This window comes from Ailuropoda melanoleuca, chromosome 2 (assembly GCF_002007445.2).
Source record: "Ailuropoda melanoleuca isolate Jingjing chromosome 2, ASM200744v2, whole genome shotgun sequence".
Lineage (NCBI taxonomy): Eukaryota > Metazoa > Chordata > Mammalia > Carnivora > Ursidae > Ailuropoda > Ailuropoda melanoleuca.
In genome coordinates, this window is record NC_048219.1 from 19,258,298 (window position 1) to 19,286,284 (window position 27,987).

The window sequence follows — 27,987 nt, forward strand, 5'->3', positions numbered from 1 at the left end:
GTCCCCGACGCCCGCAGAGTGGCACGAAATGTGGCCCCAGCAGCCACGCTGTTGCCTCGCAGAGGTGCCCGCACATCGTGGTCCCTCAGGCGGTGACTGAGCTCGATGCCGGGTCCACCCCAGGCCGATCCGGTCGGCATGTCGGGGGCGGAGCCCGGGCACCGGACCCCCGGGTGACTTGAAAGCTCGGGCAGGAGCAGGAACCCTGCGTTATGGCTTCCGGCACCCAGAGAGACTTCTGCAGTCTCATTCATAACTCGAGGGGCAGCCACCCCTGTAGCCAGAGGCTGGCCAGGCTGCAGGAAACGGCCACTCCCGAGGCGCCCCCGTGGACGTGCGGCAGCTGCCGGCCCGGGCCCCGCGCCCACAGTCCCACAGCTGCCCCACCACCTGCGCCTCTCCCCCCATCCCTGACCTCCAAGGGGGCGTCGTGACGGTCATCCTGTCTGACTCCACTTCCCCGGAGCCCCTCTCGGGGGAGAAGGCCCAGCCGCCTCCTGGGGATTCAGTGAGTCGGTGAGAGCTGTGGTCACCAGACGGGTGTTGGAGGAAGCCAGACAGAGCTGGCCGAGGAGGGCTGAGGAAGGCGGGGGACAGTTATGGCCAGCTCTTTCCAGATGGGAGACAGAGGGTAGTCGGTGGCCAGAGACTCGGGGCCAGGGAGGATGTCTGGGGCGGGCGAGGCCTGAGCATGAGGGCAGGTGCTGATGGGGGTTCACCTTCCTCCCTAGGTCTCTCTGAGGACGGCTCCTCCTTCCATACTAAGGTGTATCTTACTTCGGGACTGAAAGCCCCTCCAGCGGGGACCTCACCCTTCGGCCTGAGGACGGGGCTCTGGCCACAGGCAGCCTGAGGCCGCCCCTCTCTACTTGGATCCAGAGCAGGGATGGAGGGGGATCTCAGCAGACTGGAGAGGAGGAAGAGTGGGTGTGGAGGAAGGGGCAGCATTAGGGACTTGCAACCTTGTTCAGGACAATCGGAGTGGCTAAAAGGCCCTACGGTCCCTCTCCATGTGGTGAGCTTCTCCCGTGTGCCCCCACCCCGGCTCTGAGGTAAGAATCAGGCTAGGGAGGTCACTGGAGCCCCGATCAGCATGGGGTGTGCTGTGTAGCCCACCCTGCAGGTCTGTCTCCCCATCTTTATGCCCGAAGACCCCAGGGACCAGCTCTGACCTCTCCGAGCCAGGACCCACTGTAGCCATGCCAGGGACACATCAAATGACACCACACTTGGGGCTGGGTGTTCACTTCTCTTTCCAAAAAATAACAAACACACAGTCCAGGTGTGGCAGGGGACAGAGTCAAATTGGGGACCTGGACATTACACACCCAGGGGGCCCTTGGTGGAGGCGGACAACTTAACAACTGGTCTGAAAGTCAAAAGAGAGGAGAGCTGGTTAGTGGGGTGAGCAGCATGACGGGGGGCAGGGGATGTGCGGTGCGGGCCCACACGCAGGGACTGACCGGCGCAGTCAGACCCAGGCCCCCACGGCAGCCCTCCCTGGGGCCCATTCCTGGGGGCGGGTGTGACACGTGCTGGCCTAGCCATGCCTGTGGGTGTCCACACGGTGCTGGGCAGACTGGCAGAGCCTGAGACCTGAACTCAGAAACAGAGGGGCCAAGCCTCTTGGTCTCCCTGAACCTGTTTCCTCGCATGTAAGGGGGGACATTCATCATCCTGGCACTGCCCCCTGCATGCGGTTGCTGTGAGGAGCCTGTCAGCCTGCGGAGGGGAAAGGCTCAGGCCACCCCAGGGCATGGGGCACCAAGGGTCGTCTTCGTGGCTGTGATCCCAGGGCCCAGCACAGAGCAGACACTCGTGTCGCCCTGCAGGGAGTAAATAAGCCGCCCTGGAAAAGTGACGGCACCTGGACAGGAAACGTGCTGGTGCACATGTGCTGTGCAGACGGGTCCACTCCTGTACCGGGACACGCGTGTGCACCTACGGGCTGGGAACCGAGCTCGCGGGGCACACTGTGCCCTACTGGCCCTGGCCAGGGTGCTGCAGGGGCCGGAGGAGTGCGGGGCTCAGACGTACTCTCGGGCCGCAGCCGAGGGGCCAGGCCGGTAAGGCTGCGGGCTGCTGTTGGATCTCTCAGGCTCCGGGCAGGTGCAGCAGAGGAAGGCGCCCCCCAGTATGGCCAGGCCGGCGGACGCCCAGCCCACAAACAGGGCCGAGCCAAACTCGTACCTGCAAGGGGTAGGGAGGACGGCATCAGGTGTGGCTGCAAGCCCGCCCTCCCCCAGGGATCCCCACGTGGGCGTGGGGGGTGTGCAGGCTGTGGGGAGCGGGGACTGGGGGCCTCCCAAGGCTCCTCAGTCCCTCCGGTAAGTTCCTCGGCACGCCCATCGCTCCTTCCGCCTTCCACCCAGCACATCACCACCACCCAGGGGTCCCTGCGGTGGGCCAGCTCCCCACAGACTCGGGCCCCTTTCCCCCTCCGGCCAGAGGCGGGAGTCCCGGAGGGCTGCCGAGTCCCGTGGGGAGGGGCAGGGCAGTCGCTGCCACCTTTGTCTCAGTTGGCCTCCGGCCCACGGAACTCCCCGCCTCGCGGCCACTGCCAGCCTGCACACCCCCACTGCCTCTCTGCGGCACCCCGCCCCCCACCCGGGCTCCCCACCTCCGTGCCTTTGCTGGAGGCGCCCCCCCCGGAGCGTCCCCCCTTCTGCGTCNAGTCCCGGAGGGCTGCCGAGTCCCGTGGGGAGGGGCAGGGCAGTCGCTGCCACCTTTGTCTCAGTCGGCCTCCGGCCCACGGAACTCCCCGCCTCGCGGCCACTGCCAGCCTGCACACCCCCACTTCCTCTCTGCGGCACCCCGCCCCCCACCCGGGCTTCCCACCTCCGTGCCTTTGCTGGAGGCGCCCCCTCCCGGAGCGTCCCCCCTTCTGCGTCTCCTCCGCTTCTCCGCTTTCAGGGCCCACTCGAGCGGCCGCGTCCCCGCACCCCGGGGCTTTCCCTGACCCCCCCTGCTGTGCCTCCCGCTGACTCTTCCTGGGGGGCCTTCAGCTCCTGGCTTGCCTGGCTCCCTCGGGAGCGCCTCGAGGTGGACAGCACGGATTGGGCCGTGTCCCCAGGGCCCAGCACGGGCCTGCATACCAGGTGCCTGGAGGAGTGTCAGAGGGACTGGGAGGAGGGCCAGCCCGCGTCTGTCTCTGAGTTGAGCTGCCTGGTGCTTGGAGATCTTTGTGGCGAGAGCCACCAGCCCCGGGGAACGCTCGCCATGCCTGTGGCCTCCTTTTCTTCCCCCGCCACACCTCTGTCTTCTCCGGCTGGCCCTCCTGACTGCGATAGCCCGGGGTATCTTTTCTCATTCTCCCTCCAACCCAGGGCCCAAGGTCTGTTGGGATATCTGGGGTTGAGACTGTCCCATCCTCTGCTCCTGCACAGTTGAGAGGTCGGGGGTGGAGCCAGGTGGGCCCAGGCTCTTCACAGACCCCCTATCCTGCCCTCATGCCCTCAGCCTCATAGTCCCTTCTAGTCTCGGCCATTCTGGCTCCTAAATATCTCTGAACCTCTCCCCACCATGCTGCATGCCACAGCCAGAAGGATGGTTGGCTGCCTCCCACCCCAGGATGGGGACCAAATCCTCCTCTGGCTGTAAGGCCCCCATCTGCCCTTGTCAAGTCTCCATCTCCCAGCCCAATGCACCTGCCGCCTTGGGCAGGAGTCACAGCGAGGGGCTTACTGAGTGCTCTCTGGGGCTCTGGCATCGTGCCGAGTCCTCCCTGCAACATCTCACTGAGCCCTCACAGCCACGTCAGCTGGGTCCTTGGGTCCCAGCTCCATTTGACAGGAACTCGCCCTTCCCACAGCCAGCATGCACTGAGCTGGGATTTCAACCCGGATCCAGGGTGCTGAGCTCCTGCGGTGTCTTCCACAGGACGCTCGCCTCTTCCGCGGGCTCGGCCACGCCCTGCCTGGCTCCCCGCTCCAGCGGGCTTCTCAGTGACGGCACCCCTGGCTCCCGGTACAAGCCAGGCCCTGGCACTCACCTGGCATTGACAGGTGTGCTGGGGTTGAAGAACTCCTGGGTCACTAGCGTGGCGTACCACGAGACGGCTGTCAGAGTGCAGAGGCCTAAGGACGGAGGAGGGAGCGCTCAGCTCTGCTCTGGCCCCCGGCTGGCCACCCGGAGAGGGGCCACCTGCCATGACCAAGATGGCGGACAGGGAGCCAGGAACACTGACCTGCCAGGAGGAAGAGGACACCCCCAGAGATGGCGATGCGGCCCTTGGCGATGGGGTTGCTGTCTCCAACCCGAGTGCACTTCATGCCGACCACACTGAGGACCATGGCCACAAAGCCCAGGAGCACGGCCACCACCATCAGGGCTCGCGCGGACTGGATGTGACCTGGGCAGAGCGGGGGGCACTGAGCAGGCGCTGGGAGAAGCGGGCGGGTGGGAGGAGCCCGGCGGGGCAGGGGCTGGGGCAGGGGCCGGGAGCTCCTCCTGGGCAGCCGCCTGCAGCAGGTGTGAGGGGACCCTGAGGACAGGGTGTGGGGCTGAGCTTCACCTCTACCCCCACTGGTCACTCCCCCTGCAGGTTCCTCCAGGTGGTGTGTACGGTGCCAGGGTAGTGTGACTTCTCCCGTCCACAGCTCTCCGCCGGTGGGACTCCCTTTGGGGCCCGGCCCACCCCCCCAAGCAGCGGGGTCAGTTCCTCCTGGGGCCTGGCCGATTCAGCAGGAGGGAGCGAGGGTGTTTGAGGCCCGGCTCAGCCCCAAGTTGACTCTCAGGCAGGGACCCCTTCCCCATCTGCCATTCTGGCTCCTGGTCACCTTCCCCTCTGCCCGCCGGGTCACCCATGGCAGCCGTACACCTGTGCGCAGGTCAGTCCTGGGCCTCGGGCAGCTCAGGGGAGCTCGGTTCCTGAAGGAGACCAGATGACCGGCCTGGACGGTGTTGTGGGGGAGGGTTGTGTGATAGCGGCCGGCTCAGGCCTGCGCCGCCCTGGGCAGGGGGTGGGTGGGTCGGCCCTGAGCCGGGGACGGAGCTGCAGCGGTTCCTGTTTACAAGCCAACTTGTCAAGTTCAAATGCACACCCCAGGAGAAGGAGAGGGACCTGTGTGCCCAAGCACCTGTGTGCACAGGCATGTGCGTGTGCGTGTGTGCGTGTGTGTGTCTCAGCGCACCCANTGTGTGTGTCTCGGCGCACCCAAATGGAGGCATGCTTGTCTAGGTGGCAGGCCTGGCCTGGAGGTGTGTGTGCACAGCGTGTCTGNCGTGTGTGTGTCTCAGCGCACCCAAATGGAGGCATGCTTGTCTAGGTGGCAGGCCTGGCCTGGAGGTGTGTGTGCACAGCGTGTCTGCATACGGAGTATGGGGAGAGGTGGAGGCGAGCCTGAGTGCCAGGCACTCACCTGCCTCATCTAACCCTCCACAGTTCTGTAAAGTCCTAGTGCCCCCTCTGCAGATGAGGACGTTAGAACACAGACAGGGTTAGCGACTCCGCGAGGGTGATAGTGGCAGAGCCAGGATCTGGACCGTGGCTGCCAGAGCCTAGAGCACCTGCCCTCCACGGAGCGCCAGGCTCGCCGGGATTTTCAAAAGCGCACGGGGGCAGGGGGCTGGAGAATGGAGCCCAGTGCAGGTGGCCGGCTGTGGGCAAGCTTCCCCAACATCCCACCTTCCCAACCCAGCTGGAGGGAGGCCTACCTTCCAGGGCGAGCAGTGAGTCATAGAGTTTGCACTGCACCTGCCCAGTGCTCTGGGAGGCACAGGACATCCAGAGCCCTTCGTAGAGGCCCACGGCCGTGATGATGGCGTCGCCTGCATAGGAGGACTGCTTCCACTGCGGGAGGGCTGTGCTGGCGATGATGCCCACCCAGCCACCCAGGGCCAGGAAGTAGCCCAGGAGCTGGAGGCCTGAGTTGGCCATGGTCCAGGGGAGGCGGCTGGAGGTCCCAGGGCTCAGGGCTGGGCCAGGGTCCCTGGGGGGGCGGGGGTCATGGCCAGGTAAGAGGGACTGCTGGGTGGGGGTTGGAGGAGCCGCGAGGAGCCAGAGGCTGAGAAGGAGGGTGGCAGCCCAGCAGTGGCAGCAGCGGCAACAAAGGCAGTGGCTCTGGGCTCTAGAATGCAAGGGGAGGCCCAGGGGCTGGAAAGGCCAGGGGCCCGCCCACAGCAGCTGCCTAAGCCAGGGCAGGGTCCCCAGCAGAGCTCCTGGGGGCGGGGGGCGGGGCCATGGCTCAGGTGGGTGCCCTTGCCCCACCTCCCGGGGATAGAGAGGGGGAGGGGCTGGGAGGAGTGACCCTGTTTGCCCTCAGGGCCTTCCTGCCAGGGAACCCCCTTTAGGAACCATGCAAGTGTCCTGCAATTCTAATTCCTGCTCAAGGGCCAGCCCTGAGAGTATGGATTTTGCTATTGCGTGGCTGACCTGCCCCTTGGGGTGTCCTGTCCTCTGACTGTAGGACGGAAAGAAAATGGAATTCTACTTTGCAGCAGGTAAGACTAGAGTTAGACATCAGGGAGAACTTTTTGGAGAGGGCTCCGAGGCCAGATGTGGAGAGAGTGGGCTGGATGTTGGGGAGAGGGAGTCCCGGGTTCTGTGGGGCCATATGCATCAAAAGCAGAGGAGGCCAGGCCAGGGAATAAGCACTGTGGGGTCTGTTTGAGATCTGAGGAGGGCAGAAGAGGGACCGCATCAAGGCTGGGCCGGACCTGGCTGCCAGCCAGCAAGGGGCCTGGCCAGGGAGGTGGGAGACAGCCCTGACCTTCTGGCATCGACCTGAAGGAAGGCAGACTGTTCAGCGCCGTTAATCCCCTTGCTGGCCGGCTTAGCAGCTCCTGCTGGGGCTGGAGGCCCCGGGCCCTGGCCCCCAGCTCCAGAGCAGCCTGATGGGGAGCCGTGGCCTCTGCACATTCCTAGGGTTCAAGCTGTCCCTCCTAGCACGCCGCCTTCCCCTTCTCACTCCCATCCCAGCTCAGCCCTCTGGAGCAGGGGAATATTTAACTCTCCTCGAGCTCATTAGCAATCCCCTCACGTTCAGTTTGGCCCCGTGGGCTCCACCGGGCATGGGTGCGGGGGGAATGTCACAGTCCTGCTCCCACTCCGGCCAGCCCCCGGCTGCCCCCTCCATCCCCAGCGGCCCACCTGCCTTTCCTGGACCACAGTAGGGGAAAGCAGGGTCTGGCAGCTGACCCCCCACCCTCACCCGTAGGCTTCCTCCCCCACAGCCGGGTCCCCAGCCTGCTCCCTTGCATTCTTCACGTGGCTATGCAAACGAGAGGGTGCCAGGCACTGCGCAGACAATGGCTGCCCTGTGCACCCGCCCAGGGCGTGGGCCCCTGGTATGGCCTGCAGCTCCAGCAGCCAGGGGCAGGGGTGGGGGCCGTTTGGCCTGCGGTTCCGCACAAGGGGCAAACACCGGGCCCCCTCTGCGCTGGGAAAGCCCGAGCCACGTGGATCCACGGACACACAGACCTGCTTCCTGGGATGGCCCCAGGGTCCCCAAATGCAAAGGGGGCCTAGAACAGTTGTCTGAGAAGTCAGTCCTGAGTTTGGATCCCTCTTCTACCACAGGCCGTTCGGAGACCGTACAACCAGGGGGAAGAGAGGACATGGCCGGAGCCCAGAGCGGAGGCTCCTCGGGACGCGGTGCACACCCTTTCTGCTCAGAACCGTGTGGTCCTCAAGGCAGCTGTTGGCGCGGGGCAGGCCGAGAGGTAACCTACCCGGGCCAAAGACGCAGCAGATCTGTGCCCTAGCGCCGTGTTCATCCACACCCTGCTTTCCGAGGAGGCCTCTGATGAATGAGGGGGCTGAGAGCCAGAGGGGAAGGGAGCCACTTAAGGTCACACAGCTGCCCCCAGGAGCAAAGTCTGGGGGCGCTGAGACCTTAGAGATGTCGGGATGTCTGCACGCCCCTCCGTCCAGGGCATCCCTCCCTCGCACTGGGGCCCCAGAGCCACTTTATGGCCCAGAATGGGGCTCACGTCCCCTCTGAAGCTCTTCTGGGTAACCCTCCTCTTTGTTATTTGAGGTTTCCAGTCCATTCTGTCAGAATATCCTCTCCTACCCTGAGGGGCCTTCCCTCACGAAGATTCCAAAGCCTTTTGGAACTCAGATCTCGCTGCTGGGGGGAGCTCCCTACTACCCTTGCGGTCCCCTGCAGTCCAGTGACTCCCAGGCATGCGGGGAGAGCAGGACGGCTCAGGGACCCAGCCCAGCCTCCGTTTGGAGCTGACCAGAAGCCACGCTGGACCGCCGCACTTCCGGTTTGACAAGTGCCTTCGTGTGTGTTGCAAGCAGTTTCTAGCTTTACCTCTGCCACCGAAAGGCTGTGTGACATTAGGCAAGTCCCTTAGCCTCTCTGAGGTAAAAGAGGGATAATGGCACTGGCCCTGTCTGGTTCATGAGGGAGTTACAGGGATCAAGTAATGGGTTCAAGTGCTTTTGGAAACATACTGTGCCTGAAGCAATGTGGCTGGCAACAAAGGCTCTTCTGCAAAGACTCCCTCCTGGGCGACACCCCTGTGCCCTCTGCTCCCGGGTGTGGGCGCGCTGCCTGTGGCTGGAGACCCGCAGCCCCTTCCTGCCCAGCAGCTCCCGGCAGAGAGCCAGGCTCAGCACACGTGTGCCGAGCATCGACCGGTTTGGGGATGCCATGTTTTTGTCCCCCTCCCAGTGAAGTCCTGGAGCTGTCTCCCTGGCCGCTCCCACTGCCCGCTGGGAGGGTCTGATGCCGTTGGGGACCATCCGGCACACGCTGCGGCCACCGCCCGAAACACCGGGGGCTCAGAGGGTGGTGCTGGTCTTACTGCCCCGCAACTCAGGCTCACGCTCCTGTGGAACCACAGGCGGGGAATGGAGAGGACTTGCCTCAGGCCACAGCCGGGAAGCCGCGCCACCAGCCACCCGCGGTGTCCAGGCAGGGCCAGGCGCCCGGAGCTGCCGCCCCGCAATGCTCTGTGCCTCTTTCCGCTCGTGGCATTCGGCGTGTTTGCATCCTTCGCCGGGACTGTAAGCACCTCCAGGCCCTACGACCAGCCTCACTTTTGGGTCCCCCATGTCACCGGGCGCGGGGGTGGAGCTGCTGGGGATGCCCCCTCCTCCCCAAACACCCCTGAGCCCGGGCTGTCTTTGGCACCCTGCCGAGAGCCCTGCCAGCAGCCCGGGCGACTAGCGGCCCTCATTACGGGCACGTACCCCAGCCCCGGGGACACGGAGAACGTTTGACCTTTCATGAGTTCAGCTGAGACAGTGGGCCGGCTCTGTGTGGTTAGCATACGTTGAAATTGTAAAGGTCATCTGCCTGGATGTGGAAGCTTCTGGAAGACCAGCATCAGGCTGACGTAGTTTTCTGTTCTGTGGTGTAGCTGGTGCGTGCTGAGCACTGCGCCCGTGCTTTCCGAGCATTCCCTGGGTACTACCGTCGGGCGTCCTGGGCTGTAAGGACCAGAATCTCACGTCGCGGGGAGGACACGCACTCCGGCCTCACAGATCCGAGGGTGGGAGTGAGCTTCGCCCAGTTCAGCCTGTGGGCAAGCTCACGCTCTCTCCAGCGCCGAGTCTTCTCTCCCTACGGCGAGTGCGTCACCAAACCCGACACGATGGCCAGTGACTAGCAAAGGAGTGACCGTCCCCGTGGGGTCCTGCCCTTGAGCGTGCTCACAGATGCTGCTGTCTCCAGCTTCAGAGCGGCTGCTCCCTTACCTCTCATCCCCCTCCATCCAGCGTGTCCTCCTGTCCCCACGGAGGGCTGAGCTCCTGGGACGAGCCCCTACCTCCACTGCCATCGCCCCGCTCCACCCACCTTCCTCTCCCCCTGGGGACTGCAGCAGCCTCGCCCTCCGCTGCTCGACTTGCGTTTGCCCCAGAGTCCCTTCTCCACACACACCCTTCACCGAGGCTGTCACTCCGCTGCTGTCTCACTGAGGCGGAGCCCACGTGCCCACAGTGACCGACGAGGCCCCCGACACCCCGACCACACTGGCTGTCCCCTTCTTGCCCACTCTGTGCCACGTCAGCCTCCTTGCTGCTCCGCTGCTCCTCAGGGCCTGACTGGCTTCCTTCTCCACCTCGCAGGCGCACCCACACGCGTGAGCACGCGCACATGCACACACACACACAGACACACGTGTGCGTGTCCCCCTACTAAACAGCAGCTCTGGGACGGCAGGGTCTCGCTCTGTTTGCTAGCGTGTTCCCGCAGCAGGCACCGAGCTGGTGCTGTCAACCACTACTGGCTGGCTGGCCAAGTGAGGACCCAGAGTGCAGGTCCCCGAACTCGGCACCCACAGCATCTCACGCCCAGGAGGGGAGATGGGCCTATGGCCAGAGGGGCAGAATCTTCACTTGTGCTCGCTCTGTCTCCAAGAGGTGTGGCTCTCCTGGGGTCCAGGGCCTCGGAGGCCGGACGGCAGCGCAGGACGCGCGCGGCTGACGCGGGGGCAATAGGCCAGAGCACTGCGGGCCGGCCGGTGGCTGCCGGACTCGGGTTAGTCATAATCCCCACCATTCATCCAGAGCTTTCCAGTTTACAGAGTGCTGTCACATCCGATACTGAATCCACCCAGAAGGGCGTCAGAGTGAGGACTGGGATCCCCGCTCTACAGAGGACAAGGCCGAGGCGCCTGGGGTCCAGTGTCTGGCCCGAGGCTGCAGAGGCCGCGGCCACGCCGGCTCCCGCTCCAGGCCTCCTCACGCCGTGCTGGGGCAGCATTTACCAAGTGAGAGCGGGCAGCCGGGGGCCGTCCTCCTACTCTCCGCACGAACTCCCGGGTAAAAAACCACACATCATTTATTCTTTGGTTGTCTACACGGACACTTAAATACTGTAGTGCTGTCACACGGCTGCCCGTGCAGGCCCCGGGGGCGGCTCTGGGTCGGCGTCCTGAGCCCTCGGCCAGGTGCAGAGGCAAGGGGGCCGTCCCGCCATGTCCACTCCGAGAGCGGCAGCACCGTGCGGATGGCCGTGAGCAGGGTCCCGCTGGCTGGGCGGCAGACACCGGGTCCCCGCTGCTCCACAGCCCCCAGGGCCCGGCCGGGGCAGGGGGACACAGTTCCTCCAGGTGGGTGTGCTCACCCGTCCACCGCGAGCCGGACGCCATCAGAGCTCATCCCTGTGTCCCACCTCACTGCCAGACAGAGACTCCCCTACAGGCTTGGGGGGCCCCTCCTGGGCTTCCTGGGGCTGCTCCTGGGAGAGGTCCACCTCCTCTGGGCTGAAGAGCATCTTCACCAGGTCATCCGCCTGCACCCGGTCCTGCGAGGACAACCCCGCCTACTCAGAGAGGCCTCTGGACCAGGCGCTCACCTCTCAGGGGCTGCTTCCTGGAAACCACAAGTTCTTCCTCCATGGCCTCTGAGCTCATCTGCTTCCCCGCAGGTGCTAACCTCTGGGCAGACAGCTGAGATGCTACCCAACCGGGCGACCACTCCCCATCTTGACACCCCAACCCGGAGCCCCATTTACAAGTATGGAAGAAGGGCCAGGGGCGACAAGGCAAGGTGGCCAGGAGGAGTCTCTGTGGACACTGGGCCTGGCGTTCCTCTCCTGTCTAAGCCGCTGGCAGTGAAACTGGGGAAGGGCAAAGCAGGACCGGGGCCCTTGCAGGGGCAGATCCCAGCGCCCCGAGTGCTCTCACCCGCTCACTGTGCCGCGCATCCAGCGTGAACCACAGGGCGATGGCACAGCGCTGCCCTCTGGTGACAGCCTTCACTCCATGCGGGTTTTCCGTGCCTGAAGAGAAGCCCACGGCCCTCCCGCACTGGGGCTGCACCTCGGCCTGCAGGAGACACAAGGTGACGCAGGTGACTGACTCCTTCAGAGGGGCCCAGGGTCACTCAGGGTCTGGAGAGAACAGGGGGCCTCAAGAGGAGCGAGCGACATATCTCAAAGCACCCCCCCCCCGGGTTTGAGGAGAGGAGCCCTGGCCACTCTGCCCACTGCGCCGAGAGGGTTTCTGGCTCCCAGGGACAGGCCCGAGGGCACACTCACCGTCACGGTCTTGGCGTCTAGCTCAGTGAAATAGAATGCGCCTCCATCGAAGTCCCCATTTAGATAAAGAATGGCACTGCAAACGACAGACACGGTCTCGCCATGGGCCTCCTCCTCCTGGCCCCCCGACAGCCCGCAGCTCCAGTGCACCTCTGAGTGCTCTCAACCAACAGCCGGAGGGGGCCTTCCAGGGGAGGGAGGCTCCCCACCCCACCACCCGCACTCCAGAGAAGCCACTGTCATCCTCACACCACACCCGAATGGCTCCCTTTCCCTCCGACTTCCTAGCCAGAGGGTGTGGGGATAAGGGACTAGATTCTGGGGACAGCTGGGCCCACACCTGTGTGTGTGTGTGTGTGTGTGTGTGTGTGTGTGTGTGTGTGTGTGTGTGTGTTGGGGATGGGGCAAGGCGCAGGGCACTGGGGGCCTCGGAGGGGCGACGGGCACCTGTAGTCCCGGAAGGTGTAGGCAGGGGGCTCCTTGACGCACACGAGGGCCTCGGCGTTCAGGATGCAGTTGTCCACGTGGACCGGGTGGCTACTGTCCTTCCTCTCGGCCTGTGCCTCTGGGACCGAGGTAATGCACGTTAGCACGGGGACACCTCAGGAGTCACTGCAGGTCTCCTGCTGGCACGGGGGTGCTTCCCAACATGCCTCTGGGTCTATGGGAATGGCCAGTGAACTAGGGGTCTCTGGCTAAGCCATCAGCCCGGGGGTCAGGATGAATCTGCAGGCTTCCCGGGAAGGTTCTGGGTCGGGCAAGCAGGTGCAGCAAGCAGGGCCGGGAGGCTCTAACCCAGGGAGGGTTCTTGGCTGACTGGCACGACCTGGCTTTCGGGCTCGAATTTACAAAACAGGAGTCCCCGGGGAGGAGAAAACGAGGAGGCAGGAGGGTGGCAGGATGCAGGGCACAGCGAGACTCGAGACTCGCTATGCAGCGGGAGGCGAGGTGAGGATGGCATGGAGGGGAACAGACAGGAGGAAACAGACGGTTAGCTTCCGCGGGGCTCTGCGGGGGGAGAAGCCACTCAGGAGGAAGGCCGTGAAAGGGCCCAGACAGCGCGAACTGTAAAATGCCAGGCAAGCCCATTCGTGACATGGAACCGTCGCCCCCAGCGCAAACCGCGGGCACACCTGGAGCAGGCTGGTGGCACCCTCAGGTCACGGTAGATCCCTCGTGTTTGTCCCCACCTGTCCGGCCAGTCGCCAGGCCCTGTCTCTCCTCCCCCAGCTCCCTCACCTGCTCTCCTCTCTACTCCCACCGCCGCTGGCCGGGTTCCGGCTTTTGTCCTTGCCCAACCGCTCACTGCTGCCCAGCTTCCCTCCCTCTGGTTTGAGCCACGTTCTCCAAATCTCTCGCTACAAAGCGGCAAAACTAACCTTGTAAAGACAAAGGTCTCACCGAGTCCTTCGTGTTGGAGGACTCTTCCTGGTTCCCACTGCCCGGCCCCCACCTTGAGAGGCCGTGACACATATGGTTGTGTGTCTGACACAGTCGTTTGGGCGTGTCCAGATTTCGAGAGAACTCCAAACCTTCCGGGGGGAGTAAAGCCCTCTCATCTCTATCACCGAGTGGCACATCAGTGTTGGGGCCTCTGAAGGAGGCGGCACGACAGGTCCGGCTGTGGGCCACGCGTGACCCCCAGGGCACTGGCCACACCTCATGCCTTCTCAGTACAGCAAAAGGAAACGCAAGAGAGGGAGAGCGGACAAGGAACGACCTCGAATCTGCTCTGCCTTGTGAAAGTCCATCTCTCACGGATTTGATATTGAACAGTTTGTGACATGGCCCTTGCAACATGGCTTACAACCCATCTACAACCTGGATGCCCAGCAGCATCGCTGAGACCCCACGGCCTACAGGATGAAAACAGACTCCTGAATGGAGCTCTCCAGGGCTGGGCTTCTGAAAGCCTTCCCAAGCCTTATCTGACTGCCCCCCCAGCCCCACGCCCCAGAAACAGCCACTTTCTTCGTCCCCACCGCCAGGCTGCACGTCTCTGCACGGGCTGCTCTTTCTGGCTCGAGCATCCTCTCATCACCTGGGCACTCCACCACTCCTGTTCATCCTGCACAACTGTCTCCCCTCCTCCGGGAAGTCCTCCCGACTCCCTGGTGGGCTGACTAGAACGTCCTCCGCTGCACGGACCGCACGGGGTTGCCACATTTTGTGCTGGTTCCCCAGCTAGGATGAAGAGGGCCGTATCCTGTTCCTGTCCGTGTCCTCAGTACCCGCGCCAGGCCACAGTGTGCTCAGCAGGGGTGGAGACGGCCCACCTGCGATGGCGGTGCGGCACACGAGGTGGGAGTAGGAGAAGTAGAGAGGGGTGTCCAGGCGGAAGTAGGACTCCATGACGCGCCGCACCTTCTCGGTCACGTTGTAGTACAGGTGGGCGCTCTGCAGGGGGACCTTCCCCTCCTGTCCCAGCTGCCAAGGAGACCAGCGGTCAGCTGCCCTGAACGCCCGGCTGTGGGCCGGCAGAACCCACTCTGCCCCCACGCACGACAGCCCTCCCGTGTTACACCGGCCCCCCCTCTTTGCGGACAGAAGGCACTCTCGCAGCTCTGCACACCAGTCTTGTCTCGCCCGCCTCACTGCGACCCCACTTGCTTCACCAGCCAGGACTCAACCTCCCTCAACTTAATTCATCCTCCATGGTGACCGCTGGAATGCGACAGGCAGACACCTTCACTTCCCCCCGCCGCTACCCCCCAAAGCCTGAGCCTCCCCTCTCTCCATTCCCCACACTCTAGAATGCTGAGTATCGATTCTACCTTGAGGGCTTTGAAAACCGTGACACCATAGAACTTCTCACTGGGGGTGTGTGGGGAGGTCTGACCCCGGTAGCCATCTCCCGAGGTCGCCGCTGCCTGCAAGGCCCAAAACACAGGGGGGCTCAGCCGGGGAGGCTGACGGTCCATGAAGAGGTGGTCACCAGTGCGCAGCGAGGGGCAGGAGAGCTCAGCGCTCGGAGGCGCTTGGTGCAGGGGCCTTGGGGAGAAGGTCACGGGGTTTCCCTTACGTTGGTCAGTCTCTGCAGCTCCCGGCACTCGTCAGCGGAGATTACACCATCCATCACCACCCTCTGCGAACCATTCAAGACTTTGGAGTTCATGGTGAGACTGATGTCTTCGTAGAGCAGGGGGCCACCTGCAACGACAAGACTGGGCTGAGTCCAGCGGCAGCGCTGCTCACCCTCCAGGGGATGGGACAGAAATTCCAGTTGTTTCCAGGCCCCCAGAGAAACCTCCTATGTGGTCACTTCCAAAGGTGGCAGGCGTGGCCCAGCGGACAGCACTTGGCGCTGACAAGATGGGAGAGCTGAGCCCTAGGCGTAGCTCCCCTGCTGAACAGCTTCTGGCTCCTGGGCCTTTGCCAATTGTTGAGGAAACATCACCAACAAATTCTTAAAACCCTGAGCTCCAGCATCAGAAAGAAGTGGGTTTGACTCCTGAATCCTCCACCTATTAGCTGTGTGACCCCAGCAAGTTACTTAGCATCCCTGAGCTTTCATTCCCACGTCTGTAAGACAGCACCACTCCTGAGACTGCTGCTTGTTTGACGTAAAGAGCAAGAAGGCGAGTTCAATGCTCGGGACAATGCCGGGCACACAGGAGAGGCTCACGGTCTTAGCTGCCATCGCACCAGTCACCAGCAGCATTTCTTTCAAACGAGAACCTTCAATTGCCCAGCCCACCTCCCCCAGAGAAGAGAAACAACAGAGTGAAAGCTTTCTGAAACCCAAGGAACGCGGGACAGATTCTTTCCACGTGCTCATCTTGTTAGATTAACCACTGTTCATTCAAGCAACTGTAGAGCAAAGGCCAAGCTTCTCTTCTATTTCTCATGGTGCCCTCCATGCTGGGGACCTGCTGGAGTAGACTCAGTTTAGCTCCGTCTACTTACTGAGGCCGCGGTGTGTGCCAGGCCCCGCGGGAGAGAGGCGAGGGTCTCACACCTGAAGACAGCACCTCTCCCAGCAATGATGCGAACGGGCAGGCTTGGTACAAGCCCCAAGAAAGCTGCCGTGGAAGTTCCAAAGAGAGAGGGAGGGGATCTCCAGGACAGGGAGATTAAGCAAGGCCTCATGGGCAGAGGCAATGGGAGGGTACTGGGAGGAGGGACAGGCATGAGCACAGCTGCGGGGGCAGACAGGCCCGAGGAACAGGAGCAGCCCAGGGCAGACGAACAGAAGGCAGAAGCAGGTGGTTAGAGGGGCAGGCACAGTGGGTAGGGGCAGGGTCTGTGTGTTTGGAAGCCTGGTCTAGCCCCTGCAGGGGCAGGGGAAGCACAGATCAAGGAGGGCAGGAGTGCAGACAGCAGGCGCAGGGGGCCTGCAGCAACGGGAAGAGGAGAGGCTTGGGGAGAGAGGCGAGGAAAAGCAGTCTCAGTGCAGCTTGGAGCAGGCGGACAGGGGGAAGAGACCTCAGATTTGGAGGCATGATAGAAGTGGGGAGACCGGGTGAGGTTTGCGCTATAAACACTGACTGCAGTGAGCTAAACGGGCATTGCTGTGACCCAGGAGTCCTGCTGCTTCGCCGAAGGCCAATCCTCAGTGCCTTCTGCGTGGGTCAGGAAGGGCGCCGGGCGAGGCTAAGCCCGGTCCCGGGGACGGCCAGCTAGCGCGGGGACCCCTGGCTTGCAGACACCGGAGCTCTGTCCTCTCACCTTCCCGCATCAGCCTGCTCACATCCAACGACTCCTTGGTCTTCTCCTCCACCAGGGTCTCAATCTCCTTCATAAGGTCTCCGATCTCCTGGGAGATGCGGACGGCCGTTTCCCGTTCGGACCTGTGTGCAGAGCTGCTCTGAGGACTGTGTTCCGGGGCCACCCTGGCTCCCACCCAGCTTCCCCACGTGGACAGCCCCCCGCCCCCCACTTCCAGGAAGGCACATCTGCCTGGGCTCAGGAAGCCTCATGTGCTTCATCGGGCCGCTCCAGCCATGCAGTCTCTCCAGGGTCCTCACTTTTGTTTCTCTTGCAATCTTTTGGGAATCACCTCTTCTGGAGTCCATGAATCCTAAAAGCAGATCGGGACAAAAATCAACGCTGTAGGGTGACGTACTTCACCTTCTGGGTCTCCCCGCACAGACTCAGGCCTCCGGGAGAAGCCACCTTATCAGCTGCCTCCTTGCGGGAGGTGAAGTGAGGTCTCTGAACCGAGTCACCTCGCTGCCCCGAATTCCCCTTTGTCTTCCTGTCTCTGGTCCTTCCCGGGTTTCACAGTTCCCGCGCCTGGCCCCACCGCCTCAACGGAGTCGCACAGCCAGCACCCCCGCCCCCTCTCCCGCATCCCGGCTCACCGGATCCACAAAGGGAATTCCGAAGACATCATAGGCGAAGAAGAGCAGCTCTTTCTCCAGCAGGCTGCGCTGTCGGTACCCCCGGGCACTCTGAGGAAGCAAAGTGGAAGGAATGCCCTGGAATTCAGCCCTGTTGGGGGCGGGGGGCTAACCCCACGTTCCACGCTCTTGCTCCCAGTTGGACCTGAGCTTCCTCTCCCACCACCACTACCATGTCTGTTCTCCAGTTTGGGGCAGCAGGCTCACCCCCGTGCTAAGGGCTGCTCTGGCCTGGCACAAGCAATACCTCCGAGGGTGACATAACAACCACCCCCCCGGGCCCCCCATTAATCTCTGAGACAGGAAATCTGAGGATTCTCAGGAGATGTGGAAATATCCCTCAAAGAAGGAGAGTTCTTTCTTGACTTCCGTAGGGGGTCCAACGCGGAGGCAGGAGACCTAGGTGTTGGGTGACCCATGTGTTATTCATTTAACCTTCACAGCCACCCTTCACGTTGATACTGTGCTCCTCATTTTAGAGATGGAGACACTGAGGTGCAGGGGGGATAGACGGCTTGTTTAAGCTGACACTAGAGGAAAGAGAGCAGGCACCGACATTCAAACCCAGGTCTTCCAATCCTGAAGCCCAGGTGCTTTTTCATTAGGCCCTCCGCCTCCCCTGAGACTCTGAACAGACTGGACAGATCCCGCCTGGAGTCAGGCTGCAGCTGGAGCAGCTGGGTCGGGCTTTCTGGCCCCTCCCACACGTGCTCACAGTAGGGCTTACCCAGGGCAGGGAGACTAAGCACCTTCTGGGGCCACATCTCTCCCTAGGTGCCCTGCTAGTCTCCAAGCAGCAGGAGGAAGAAAGAAGAGAAAAAGAAGACATCATCAGTTGAAATAAAAGATGAAGGCAGTAAGGAAAATGTTAGCAAGACCTCAATGAGTCCTACATCATTTAGGGTATTTACCCAACAGGGAGGTGGAAATTTTCTCCTAAGGTGTTTAAGTGATTCACCAAGCGCTAGACACCACGCTCAGTGTGTTACTCCAGTTAAACCCTCTCCCACAGCCCGGAGGCTGCTCGGAAGCAAATCCCACGCCTCCGTTTATTCACTCGGCACTGATTCACGGAGTAGGAGCTACGAGCTGGGAACTGAGCCAGCACTGGGACAGCGCAGGGAGGGACCCAGGTCGCCACTCGCAGCCATAGGCCACCAGGCCAGCTAGCCCATCTCTTGGAGCCCAAAGGTTCTCATCTCTAAAATGGGAGAATAGCGCCCCCTACCACGGCAGCTGTGGGAATTAGATGATGGGGATTGAAGCACACAGCGCGTGGACCGGGACAGGGCTCAACAAATGCTAGTTACTTCCTTTCCGGAAGGAGAGTTCTAGTTAAAAGTGGTTTATTTTCCCTCCCTGCTTCAAACTCATTAATATGACCATAAAGTGGGGGGTTGGGGGAGAAGGAGGGAAGGGTCTTAACTCAGCAAGGCAAAGAGACCTGAAGTGCCTTCTCAAATGCAGACTGTCACCACCTAGTGGCCAAAGAGGACAACTACAAGGTAACATGCTCACAGACCAGGAGAGGGCAGGATTGTTTCTACAGGAGACTCAGGGTTCCAGAGCTAGGAAGGAAGAACCTGGGTTTACCCTTCAGGGCAAGCTGGCGGCCCCACCTCAGCAGGTTGTTATGAGAATCGAATGAAATAAAAACAAAAGCTACGGAAGAATTTTGCAGACTAAATGCCCCACACATGTGAAGGGTGGCTATCCTCAATGCTGACCCCCAACCTCCCCGGGAAGTTGACTACTGCCTCATCCCCTACCTCCTTCTCTCGGCGAACAGAGGAGAACTCAGGCCCCTGGAGCCAGAGTACAGGCAGGGCAGATCCGTGTGGAAAGCATCCCACTGCACCTGTGCATTCCTGGTGGGATGCACCATGCCCACTAGGTGGGTAGCCCCATGCCTGCGTCTCCCCAGCAGGAAGCTTGTGTCTAAGTAGACATGAAGAGGGAGCAGTGAACCCCCCACCATTCTGCCAACACCACCTCCAACTCCACCTGGCCAGTTCCCTCGTCCAGCCGTGCCTCCCCCAGCCGAGCAGCTCCCCTCTGCACCGCCACAGTAGCCCTGTACTGGTCTCCTGCTTCTAGCTCCTTCCCGTTCTGCGCCTTGCACAGTGGGTTGGGCTACTGCTTAAAACCCTTCGAGCATCCACCATTGTCTGCCCTATGGGACAGAGGCCAAGATCCTGGCAGGGCACTCAAGCCCCTTCCCAGTCTGACCCTCACAGGCCTCATTTCTGGGAACTCCCCGGTATCATCTTGCATGTATGTGGGACAATTGTCCAGGTTGTGTGCAGAAGCTGTCCTCCAATCTCCAAGGCCCTCCCTTGCCGCATTCACCTCCTGAAGGCTTTTAAAACCAAATGTCAACAGCACTTCCCCTTGCAAAGCCTTCCACGGCTTGCCAGTCCATGGCTGACTTCCCTCCTCCAGGCCGGCTCGCATCCAAGGCCACGCTCAGATTTACTACAGTGTTCTCTAAGTTTGGATTATGTCATCTGTATCATCAGTGCCCTGAGGTGCGCTTTAGACGGCATTCCAAAAGACACGAAGGTAATGCACGTAAGCTAAAAGAGACCCACAAAGTATCGACAGACATGAACAGACACAGGTCTCCCTCCCCACTCCTGACCCATAGGCCCATGCCTCACGGTAAACTGATGAACAGTTTCTTATCAATCTGTCCACAAAGTTGACGACTTAAAAAGTACATATGTATTTTAAAAACATAAATAGGATACAACATAATTATAGTTCTCGATCTTTTTCCTTTACCTACTGCAGGATCACGGAGACCGCGTCGCACTGGTACTTAGTAGCCTACTCACACAATAGAACAGCTGTCTCGTACACCACTGGACGGACCCACCGCGATTCGAGGGCATTTAGCTTGGTTCGGTTGGCTGCTTTCAGCAGCAAGGTTCTGACGTGTGTCCGGGCACATTTGCCTTCGCATCCTGGTGCGACACCATTGCGTGGCAGACCTCCGGTGGCAGAATTGCCGGTTAAACGAACGGTCCAATTCACAATCCCACCACAGCGGGGGAGCGTGCCTGCTCTGCACCCCTACGTCTGTCCCATATATTTGTCGCATAAACAAATGAGCTGCCTCTAGAGTAATATCGCTATTTACCATATTTTTCCTCTGACATAATGGAAAGCGGGTCCAAAGTGACATTTTTACGTAGAAGGTAGGTAGGGTTTGGGAAGAGCCGGCGGGACAGGGGTGACCGAGGCTGGCCTTCCTCTCACTCATGTTCTGTTCTGAAGTCAGGGATCACTGCGGCCATGATAGGCCACCCTCTGTTTCAGGAAGTGGCTGAGGTCAGAGGTGAGGAAACCGGCCCCTGGCTACTTGTCTACCATCAGCGAGACCCCCGGGATGCTGTCTGTCCACACAACCCTTGGGACGCACTCGTACCTCGCCTGTTGGCTTACGAAGTGCACTTCTACTCGGTATGTCATTTGACCCTCACGCTCATAACCCCAGTCTGTAGAGGGAGAAACGGGGACTCGGGGGGCGGGGCAGGGTGCCTGAGCTCCCACGCGACACGCGGAAGATCACACATCCTCGTAATCGCAGGAGCCACGGCTGGAGCCACGGCTTGAGCCCAGACCAGTGACTCGGAATCCAACTCACCGTTCTGAGCTCAAGAAGGAGAGGGTTTAGGGTCTGTACCAGGCGTACGTACAAATGTCGAGGTTTGTAGTGTCCTATTTCACTAAGTTAAAAACAGAACTTTTCACGTTTTTACCACAAAAAATTATTTGTAATTCCGCTGAAGGGAATTTAGAAAATATAGAAGGGCAAGATACAAAAAGAATCACCCATATTCCACCACCTAGAAATACCACTGTTAACATGTCAATGTGTTTCACTTTGGTCACTGTGTCTGCTTGGGAGCGAGCTGAGAATGATGCTGAGGAGGGAGAGCTCCGAGCAGGGACAGGGAGGAAACAGAGGCAAGAAAACGGGTGAGTGAAAAAAGAATTTAGCTGGAAGTAAGAAATGATAGATATTGGCCAAATGATATCAAATCTCAAAGCAGAGGTGCCGAGAAAGGGGAAAAGGGATGCCCGTGCTGCAGTTGTGCTTTTCTTTTACGACTCAGATGGCAGACTTCTGGGCCCTGATGGTGCTGAGTAAGGCCGCTCCCTGGTTCTTAAGTGACAGGCGCATCAGTGCACTTGCCTCCCGCCCAGGCCCCCAGCCCCTGCACGAGCGCTGCCAGACCCTCCCGCCCCCCGCTCTCCTGCCCTCTGGTCTGGGTTCAGCTGGCAGCTGCCCTAACAAACGCAAGTCTCTCACCTCACGGGGACCAATGGATCTGGCTGGTTCTTCTCCAAGCATGGCTGTATAGTAGGCCAGATTCTGGTTCATCACCTCATCGTTGGGGAAGAAGAGGAGATAGGTCTTGGCACATTCGATAGCCTGTGTATAATTCCCAACTGCAAGCAAAAAAGAAATGGCTGAGAAGAAAGGGTCTGATCCTGGGCACCAGGAACCACTGGTCTTGAGTCTCAGCATAGCCCTAGGCAGTGATGACATGCCAGGTGGCCCTGCTACCTATCACAGCTGCCTGATCTGAGGGAGAAGTTCTAGAAGAACGAGGAGGATAGAAGTTACACAAACACAGAATGCAGAACTGATGTAAGGGGCTCAGGGTCCTCAGGCCTTCCTACTACCGAACGCCCAACATGCCCTGATGCTTAGCCCACAGTAGGAACTCGGTAAGGGCCTGCTGACTTGTTGCTTGTTTGGATACTGGCGGTCCCCCGCCCAGAGCATCAGTGCTATCCTACGGCGAACGGCTGGAAAATGTCCCGGGAGCTGGTTTAAATGGCAGTACACCCCTGCCTTTGCTCTAACTGAACTCAGATGCAGAGTGAGATTACCAATATTCTAGAAGGGACAAGAGAGAGGTTTTACGTCTCCCTCTCCCAGCTTTTCGGGTTGCTGACATCGGCTTCTGGGGCCAGTGGCTTGTCACAAAGCACCCAGGGGTCACCTGGCACAGTGCCTCCCAGAGTGCCAGATCACAGTGAAAAGCCAAACACGCTGAAGTGTGCAGTGGCCATCATCCCTGCCTCCCTGGCTTCTGGCTTCCTACTGAAAAGTGGCAGAGAAGGAAGAAAGCAGGCCTTACTGTTATAGTAAGCAAACTGCAGATAATTATAATGTGAGGGGAGGAAGTCTTCAAAGGGCTTCTCTCGACTTGGGTGGGAAGCCAGCTCCGTGACGCAGTTCTGCTTACAGCTGAGGACCTGGATGTAATGGTCTGAAAGGAATCAAAGACAGGGAATAACCATCAGGTCGATCTTCAGGATGCGGATTCTGGAGAAGAGGAACAGAGTCAAGGGCAAGGAATTTTCAGTCCGATTCCCAGATGTACTAAATTTAGGTTTGAGGCAGAAGTGGTTGTGCAGGTACCGTCCGCACGTGGCCCCGGGAGCCCAGGCCAGCTGGCAAGGGCAGGTGCAGGGGGGTGGGCGGGCAGGTGCAGGGGCCCGGCGGCAGTGCGCGGGGCAGGTCGGCGTTCACCTGCAATGGCCTGGAAGAGGTCTGCGTTGTACTCCAGGTAGTTGTAGCCGTCATAGTCGTAGGGCCCTTCGCACAGGGCGCGGCACTCGGAGTCCGCCACCAAGTACTCTCGCAGCGCCGCCTCCAGGTGGGCCACGGCTTCCTGCGGCTGTTCCTCGGAGTAGAGCCGCACTCCCAGCCGGAACTCGTGCTACTGGGAGGAAGGGGGACTCAGCTGTCCGCCAGCACAGCCCTGGGCCCTCTCTCCCCGCCGCCACCTGCACCTGCGTCCTCATGGCCTGTCTCAGGCTAGGGATGGAAAAGGGTGGCCACTACCTAGTGAAGGCCTCCTGTAAATGGTCTCCACAGGTTTCTCTGGAAACGCAAAAGCATTAAACTCAATCTAGATAAAAGATACACGGGAGTTCATTGCAACTTTCTTGCACTTTTCTGTAGGGATAATAGTGTTCAAAATAAAAGTTTAATTAAAAAGAACTCCTAGATGCTAGAATGAGGTCTGTGCCGATGGGAGCAATCCTGCCAGCATAAGGGGGGGAGGGAATTAAGGCTGCCGCTGATTACAGAATGGGTTTTGCTATACGTGGACCACAGCCTCCATCCCTGTGAACAGTAGCCATTTCCATTTGTCACAGAATCACTACAAACACCCGTGTGTGTGACTGTGTAATGTACTAGATGTACACAACCTTCTTTTTTTCCCTTTTTTTTAAGTAGTCTCCACCTCCATCACAGCGCCACACAGGGGCCTGAACTCAGGACCCTGAGATTAAGACATGAGCTGAGATCAAGAGTCTGGCATTTAACAGACTGAGCCACCCAGGCGCCCTTACACAATTTCCTTTTAAAAGTCTTTTTGATATTGTTGTTTCGAATATCTCTATTTCTAAACTATTAAAACTTAAGAGAACATAATATGCTCTTTATAAAATGGTGTATCATCACAGACAGTATCTTTCACGGGACACAGACTTCTGCTAAACAAACAGAATAAGAACGTCGAGGAAAACTGTACCACTTACAGTAGTTCAAGCATAAAATGGACTATCACACAGCCATTAAAAACTGTGTTTTCAAAGAAAATCTGAGGACATGAGAGAAAGCTCATGATACAGTGTTAGTTCAAAAAGGATGATGAAAAATACATACACAATATGACGCCAAATTAGGGGAAAAATTAACATCTAGAAGCGTTTTAAAAATAGGCCAAAATAGGGGCGCGTGGGTGGCTCAGTTGTGAAGCATCTGCCTTCAGCTCAGGTCATGATCCCAGGGTCCTGGGATCGAGTCCCGCATCGGGCTTCTTGCTCAGTGGGGAGCCTGCTTCTCCCTCTGCCTGCTGCTCCCCTGCTCATGCTCTCTTTCTCTCTCTCTGACAAATAAATAAATAAAATCTTAAAAAAAAAATAGGCCAAACTATGAACTACTGGTTTTCTTAAGGTGGCAGTGTCATCGATGATCGCTGTGTTTTCTACTTATCTGCATTTCCTACAGTGCTGCACACGGACTGTCTACTAATTCTGCAATCCGAAAACAAGCCCAGTAAATATCACTTTAACACAAAGAGAGAATGGGGGGAACAAAGTTTTTTTCACCATATGTGGTTTGGCCTCAAGATCCTTGAAGTCGGCTTCCTTCACTCCAGACATGGTTTGGTAATAGTCTAGGTTCTGCCGCATCTCCGTGTGCTCAGGATTGCCCACGAAGAAGGTGTGTGCTGCTGCTACGGCCTTTTCCAACTTGTTGATCTAAGAGTAAAGCACAGGAACATGATCCTCGCCTCCAAACCCTGAAGGTTTGTGTCCAAATGCGCAGTCTGCAGTAAACAGGAAATCCCAGCCTTCCTGAGCCTTCCACTCCACGGTTTGCTCCAGACCTTGCCAGCCCCAGAAAACACACCTACTGCAGGGACTACATACCAGAAATCAGGAGCACAGGGTCCTGGGCAGAATTTCAGCCATTTCCCAAAGCAGGCTTAGCCATTCCCCAAATCATAGGAGGTAAACCTTCAAAGTGTAAACATTCTATTTTTAAAGAAAGGTCATATTGTTGGGAGGAATGCTATGGAAGACTGACTGCCCAAATAATATATTGTCAAGATTCAGAAGTGGCAACTGAGCTGAAAAAAGTCTAAGGCTTCAGGAATTTAGTAGCAGGGGAGAAAGAGCAGTTAACGATTACACTGTGCCTAAGGATTTCCCTAGAAGATACTTTTTTTTTTTTTTTGCATAAAATATAATCGAGTGTTTTTGACACATTCAAGGAAAAGATGGGTGATGGAAAAAATCCTAAAGTCTTATACAAAATCTGGATATGGCATCTTCTGACTCAAAGCCCAGGGCTCGTGAGGTTAAAACAAGTGGTTATGAAATCTGGGGAGAAAAAAATGTGCCACACGCCACAATAATGCCCATAGCAATGGACTCCAGCATATCACTGTTACACAGGTTCTTCTGTAGAAGCCAGAATAAATCACTGATGATCTAATGATTAACACAGGCTTAAGTGTCACACAGAACTGTGACAAAGCTAGGTTTAATTAGTCACTCGCTGGGGCTTTAGATACTTAAAGTTTACTCTCTAAATTGAGTTCCCTAATCTGACACCTGGAGATAGCACTCACAGTCTCACAGGCTTGTTGGTAATGTTAAAATGAGGTGGCACACATGCGGCTTCTAACACCTGGTGCTGGGCACACACTAAGTGCTCGATAAATGTTAGCTGGTATTATTAATATGCTAAGAATTTTTTCCTTTTCCTCTTTTCATCAGTACTAGTAAATGCATGCTAAACAAGGGGTTGGCCCTGGCTCTGACCCTAAAACAGCTAGGTGACCCAAAGTCAATAATCCCCATCTCTGTACCTGTTTTGTTAACTGTACAATTAGAAATTCTCACAAGTCTGTCCCTTTCATGGATTTATTCTCCTGCCCTTATCTTTCGGCATTGCTCATGCATTTCCCTGTTCTCTCCCACCTTCTCTCTCCACTCCCAGCCCTTCTTTACTCCATAAGCACCAAGGCACCTAATTTCCTTCTCTCAAGTGGACAACCAACTCATCTCCTAATGGTTAGCCCTGCCAACACTTTCTCCTTCTCCAAAGGCTTATTCCACATTCCAGAATTAGCATTCTAAAACCTGATTCTGACACTGGCTCCTGAAGCCTGCAGAGCTCTCTTCCCAGCCTGGCCTCACTCTATCTGCAATGGCCATCTTTCCTCTCCTCTAGTGATACTTAGGACCGACTTCAATTGTCACCTCTTCTTTCAGTCTCCCTCGTTTCTCTGAGATGAAGCTAGATCCTCCCTCCTTTGTGCTCCCATAGTCCTATGTACACACCCTTTTAATAGCCTTTTCTATAGTGATTCTCACTAGGGAAGTGATATAAAACAAAACATATAAAGTCAAGTATTTTAATGACCTGTATAAGAATTGGAATGTGGCAGGTATTCAGGAAATGTTAATCAAAGAATCTGAGAGTGTGCTGTTAACTGACATGACCAAAGATGTGACCCACTTATTTTGGTTTCAAATACAGTACTTTTCTGAGTAACAAAGAGAAATGTAAGCAAGCTGCGTAAGCAAACTGCTTGCGGAGAGGTGGAAGTCTGTGGTCCTCATGGTTCCGTAAGTCTCCTTTAGATAGAACCGAAGGTCTGTTAAACTACGGATGTAACAATATGCAACACACAGGGCGCCTGGGTGGCGCAGTCGTTAAGCGTCTGCCTTCGGCTGGGATCGAGCCCCACGTCCGGCTCTTCCGCTGGGAGCCTGCTTCTTCCTCTCCCACTCCCCCTGCTTATGTTCCCTCTCTGGCTGGCTGTCTCTCTTCTGTCAAATAAATAAATAAAATCTTAAAAAATATATATGCAACACAGCACCTTCTTCTTCCTTTTCCCCCAATAAAATGGGGCTAATAAGAGCACTTACCTTACCTAGCAGGGACATTGACAGGATCCGGGCAAATAAATCAATAAACACCAAGTACTTAAAATAGTGCCCAGAAACATGTGCCGGCTGTCATCATCATCACCGCGCAAGTCGGGCCCTCCAAAGCCATGTATGCACTTGGACTTAAGCCACTCTGGAATTCCTAAAAATACTCATTTTCTTTGAAAACCTGACAATAGTCAGAGGGTCCCGTCACAGGGAGGGGCTAGACAGCCCCTACTGGCGACGTGGCAACCTCCCGGTCTGAAAGAGAGCTGCAGGACTCGGCAGCAGGAAAAGCCACTGAACAGCGAACCGGAAGGAAGATAGTGTAGAAAGGTCCTAGCTTCTCACTCGGGCACTTACAATGAAATCTGGATGAGAAACCCAAGCTGCCGCTTTAGTTCCCTTTAGGAAGCCTCCCGCGGGACATAAGGCCAAGTTTTGCTTGGTCCGTGCCTTAACCCCAGGCTGGACCTTTGGGGTTACCATCTGCCTAGGCGAACCGGGCGAAGCAGGTCTCCCGGCAGGGTCCCCGTTCTCCTTGGGTCCGAGGAGAGCTCCCCGGCCAGGAGGCTACCTTCCCTCTCCGCGGACACTTCCCCGGCCCCCCAAGTTCGCCCGGGCCATCTGCAACCACGCCCAGAAGTATCCCTGCCGCCCAGTCCCGGGCAGGTCTGCACCTTGAAGTAGGCGACCTGCAGGTAGTTGTAGGGGCTCCGCTTGCGGAACTCCAACTCCAGTTCCTCGCTGAGCGAGTGGGAGGCCGGCGGCCCGAGGCAGCGGCGCAGGCAGGCGGCGCGGCGCAACAGGCCCCCAAAGAAGCGCAGGTCGTGCAGGGCGGCGGCGCCCGAGGCCTGCGCCAGGCTCGGGGACGAGTCGGGGTCCAGCTCCCACGGGAGGTCGGCGGCACAGCGGGTACGGCAGCGCAGGCGGAGGGCGCGCAGGGCGGCCCGCGAGCGCAGCGCCCGCTCCATGCTCAGTACAACCCCCGCCCAGTCCCCGCGCGCGTAGGCCGCGGTCCCCTCCGCGAAGAGCAGGTCAGGCGCTGCCATGTCCCATCCCGCCTCGGACTCGACCTCAGCCCGGGAGGCGGCGGCGGCGACGGCCAGCAGTGTGGTCAGCAGCCTCAAAGCGCGTGCAGCCATTGCCTCCTCTGACCAAACGGAACCCCCAGCCACCCGCCACGGAGGCCGGAGTCCCGAGTCCCACCCCCAGGAGTCCCGCCC

At 58.8% G+C, this 27,987-nt stretch overlaps 2 protein-coding genes across 4 annotated transcripts; both read right to left on the bottom strand.

The window, feature by feature from the left end:
* Positions 1-682: 682 nt before the first annotated feature.
* CLDN19 (claudin 19) lies at positions 683-10,575 on the bottom strand. The gene is made up of 4 exons (XM_019810090.2): positions 5,656-10,575; positions 4,187-4,351; positions 3,992-4,076; positions 683-2,190 (listed from the first exon to the last, which is right to left on the bottom strand). Exons 1-4 carry the CDS (start codon positions 5,876-5,878, stop codon positions 2,028-2,030), a joined length of 636 nt encoding a protein of 211 aa, XP_019665649.1. The 5' UTR covers positions 5,879-10,575; the 3' UTR covers positions 683-2,027.
* Positions 10,576-10,721: 146 nt separating this feature from the next.
* Positions 10,722-27,974, bottom strand: P3H1 (prolyl 3-hydroxylase 1). Of its 3 annotated transcripts, none has more exons than XM_019810089.2 (15): positions 27,442-27,974; positions 24,425-24,577; positions 22,833-23,022; positions 22,438-22,569; positions 21,600-21,739; positions 17,243-17,332; positions 16,907-16,959; positions 16,608-16,729; positions 14,962-15,089; positions 14,714-14,809; positions 14,216-14,366; positions 12,387-12,504; positions 11,940-12,015; positions 11,587-11,727; positions 10,722-11,204 (listed from the first exon to the last, which is right to left on the bottom strand). In XM_019810089.2, the coding sequence occupies exons 1-15, from the start codon at positions 27,904-27,906 to the stop codon at positions 11,049-11,051; spliced, it is 2,211 nt and encodes a 736-aa protein (XP_019665648.2). In that variant the 5' UTR covers positions 27,907-27,974; the 3' UTR covers positions 10,722-11,048. The 3 variants fall into 3 exon arrangements, with proteins under 3 accessions (XP_019665648.2, XP_034506358.1, XP_034506365.1); XM_034650467.1 differs by lacking the exon at positions 27,442-27,974 and adding an exon at positions 26,759-27,371; XM_034650474.1 differs by lacking the exon at positions 27,442-27,974 and adding an exon at positions 24,749-24,769.
* Between the last annotated feature and the right edge of the window lie 13 nt (positions 27,975-27,987).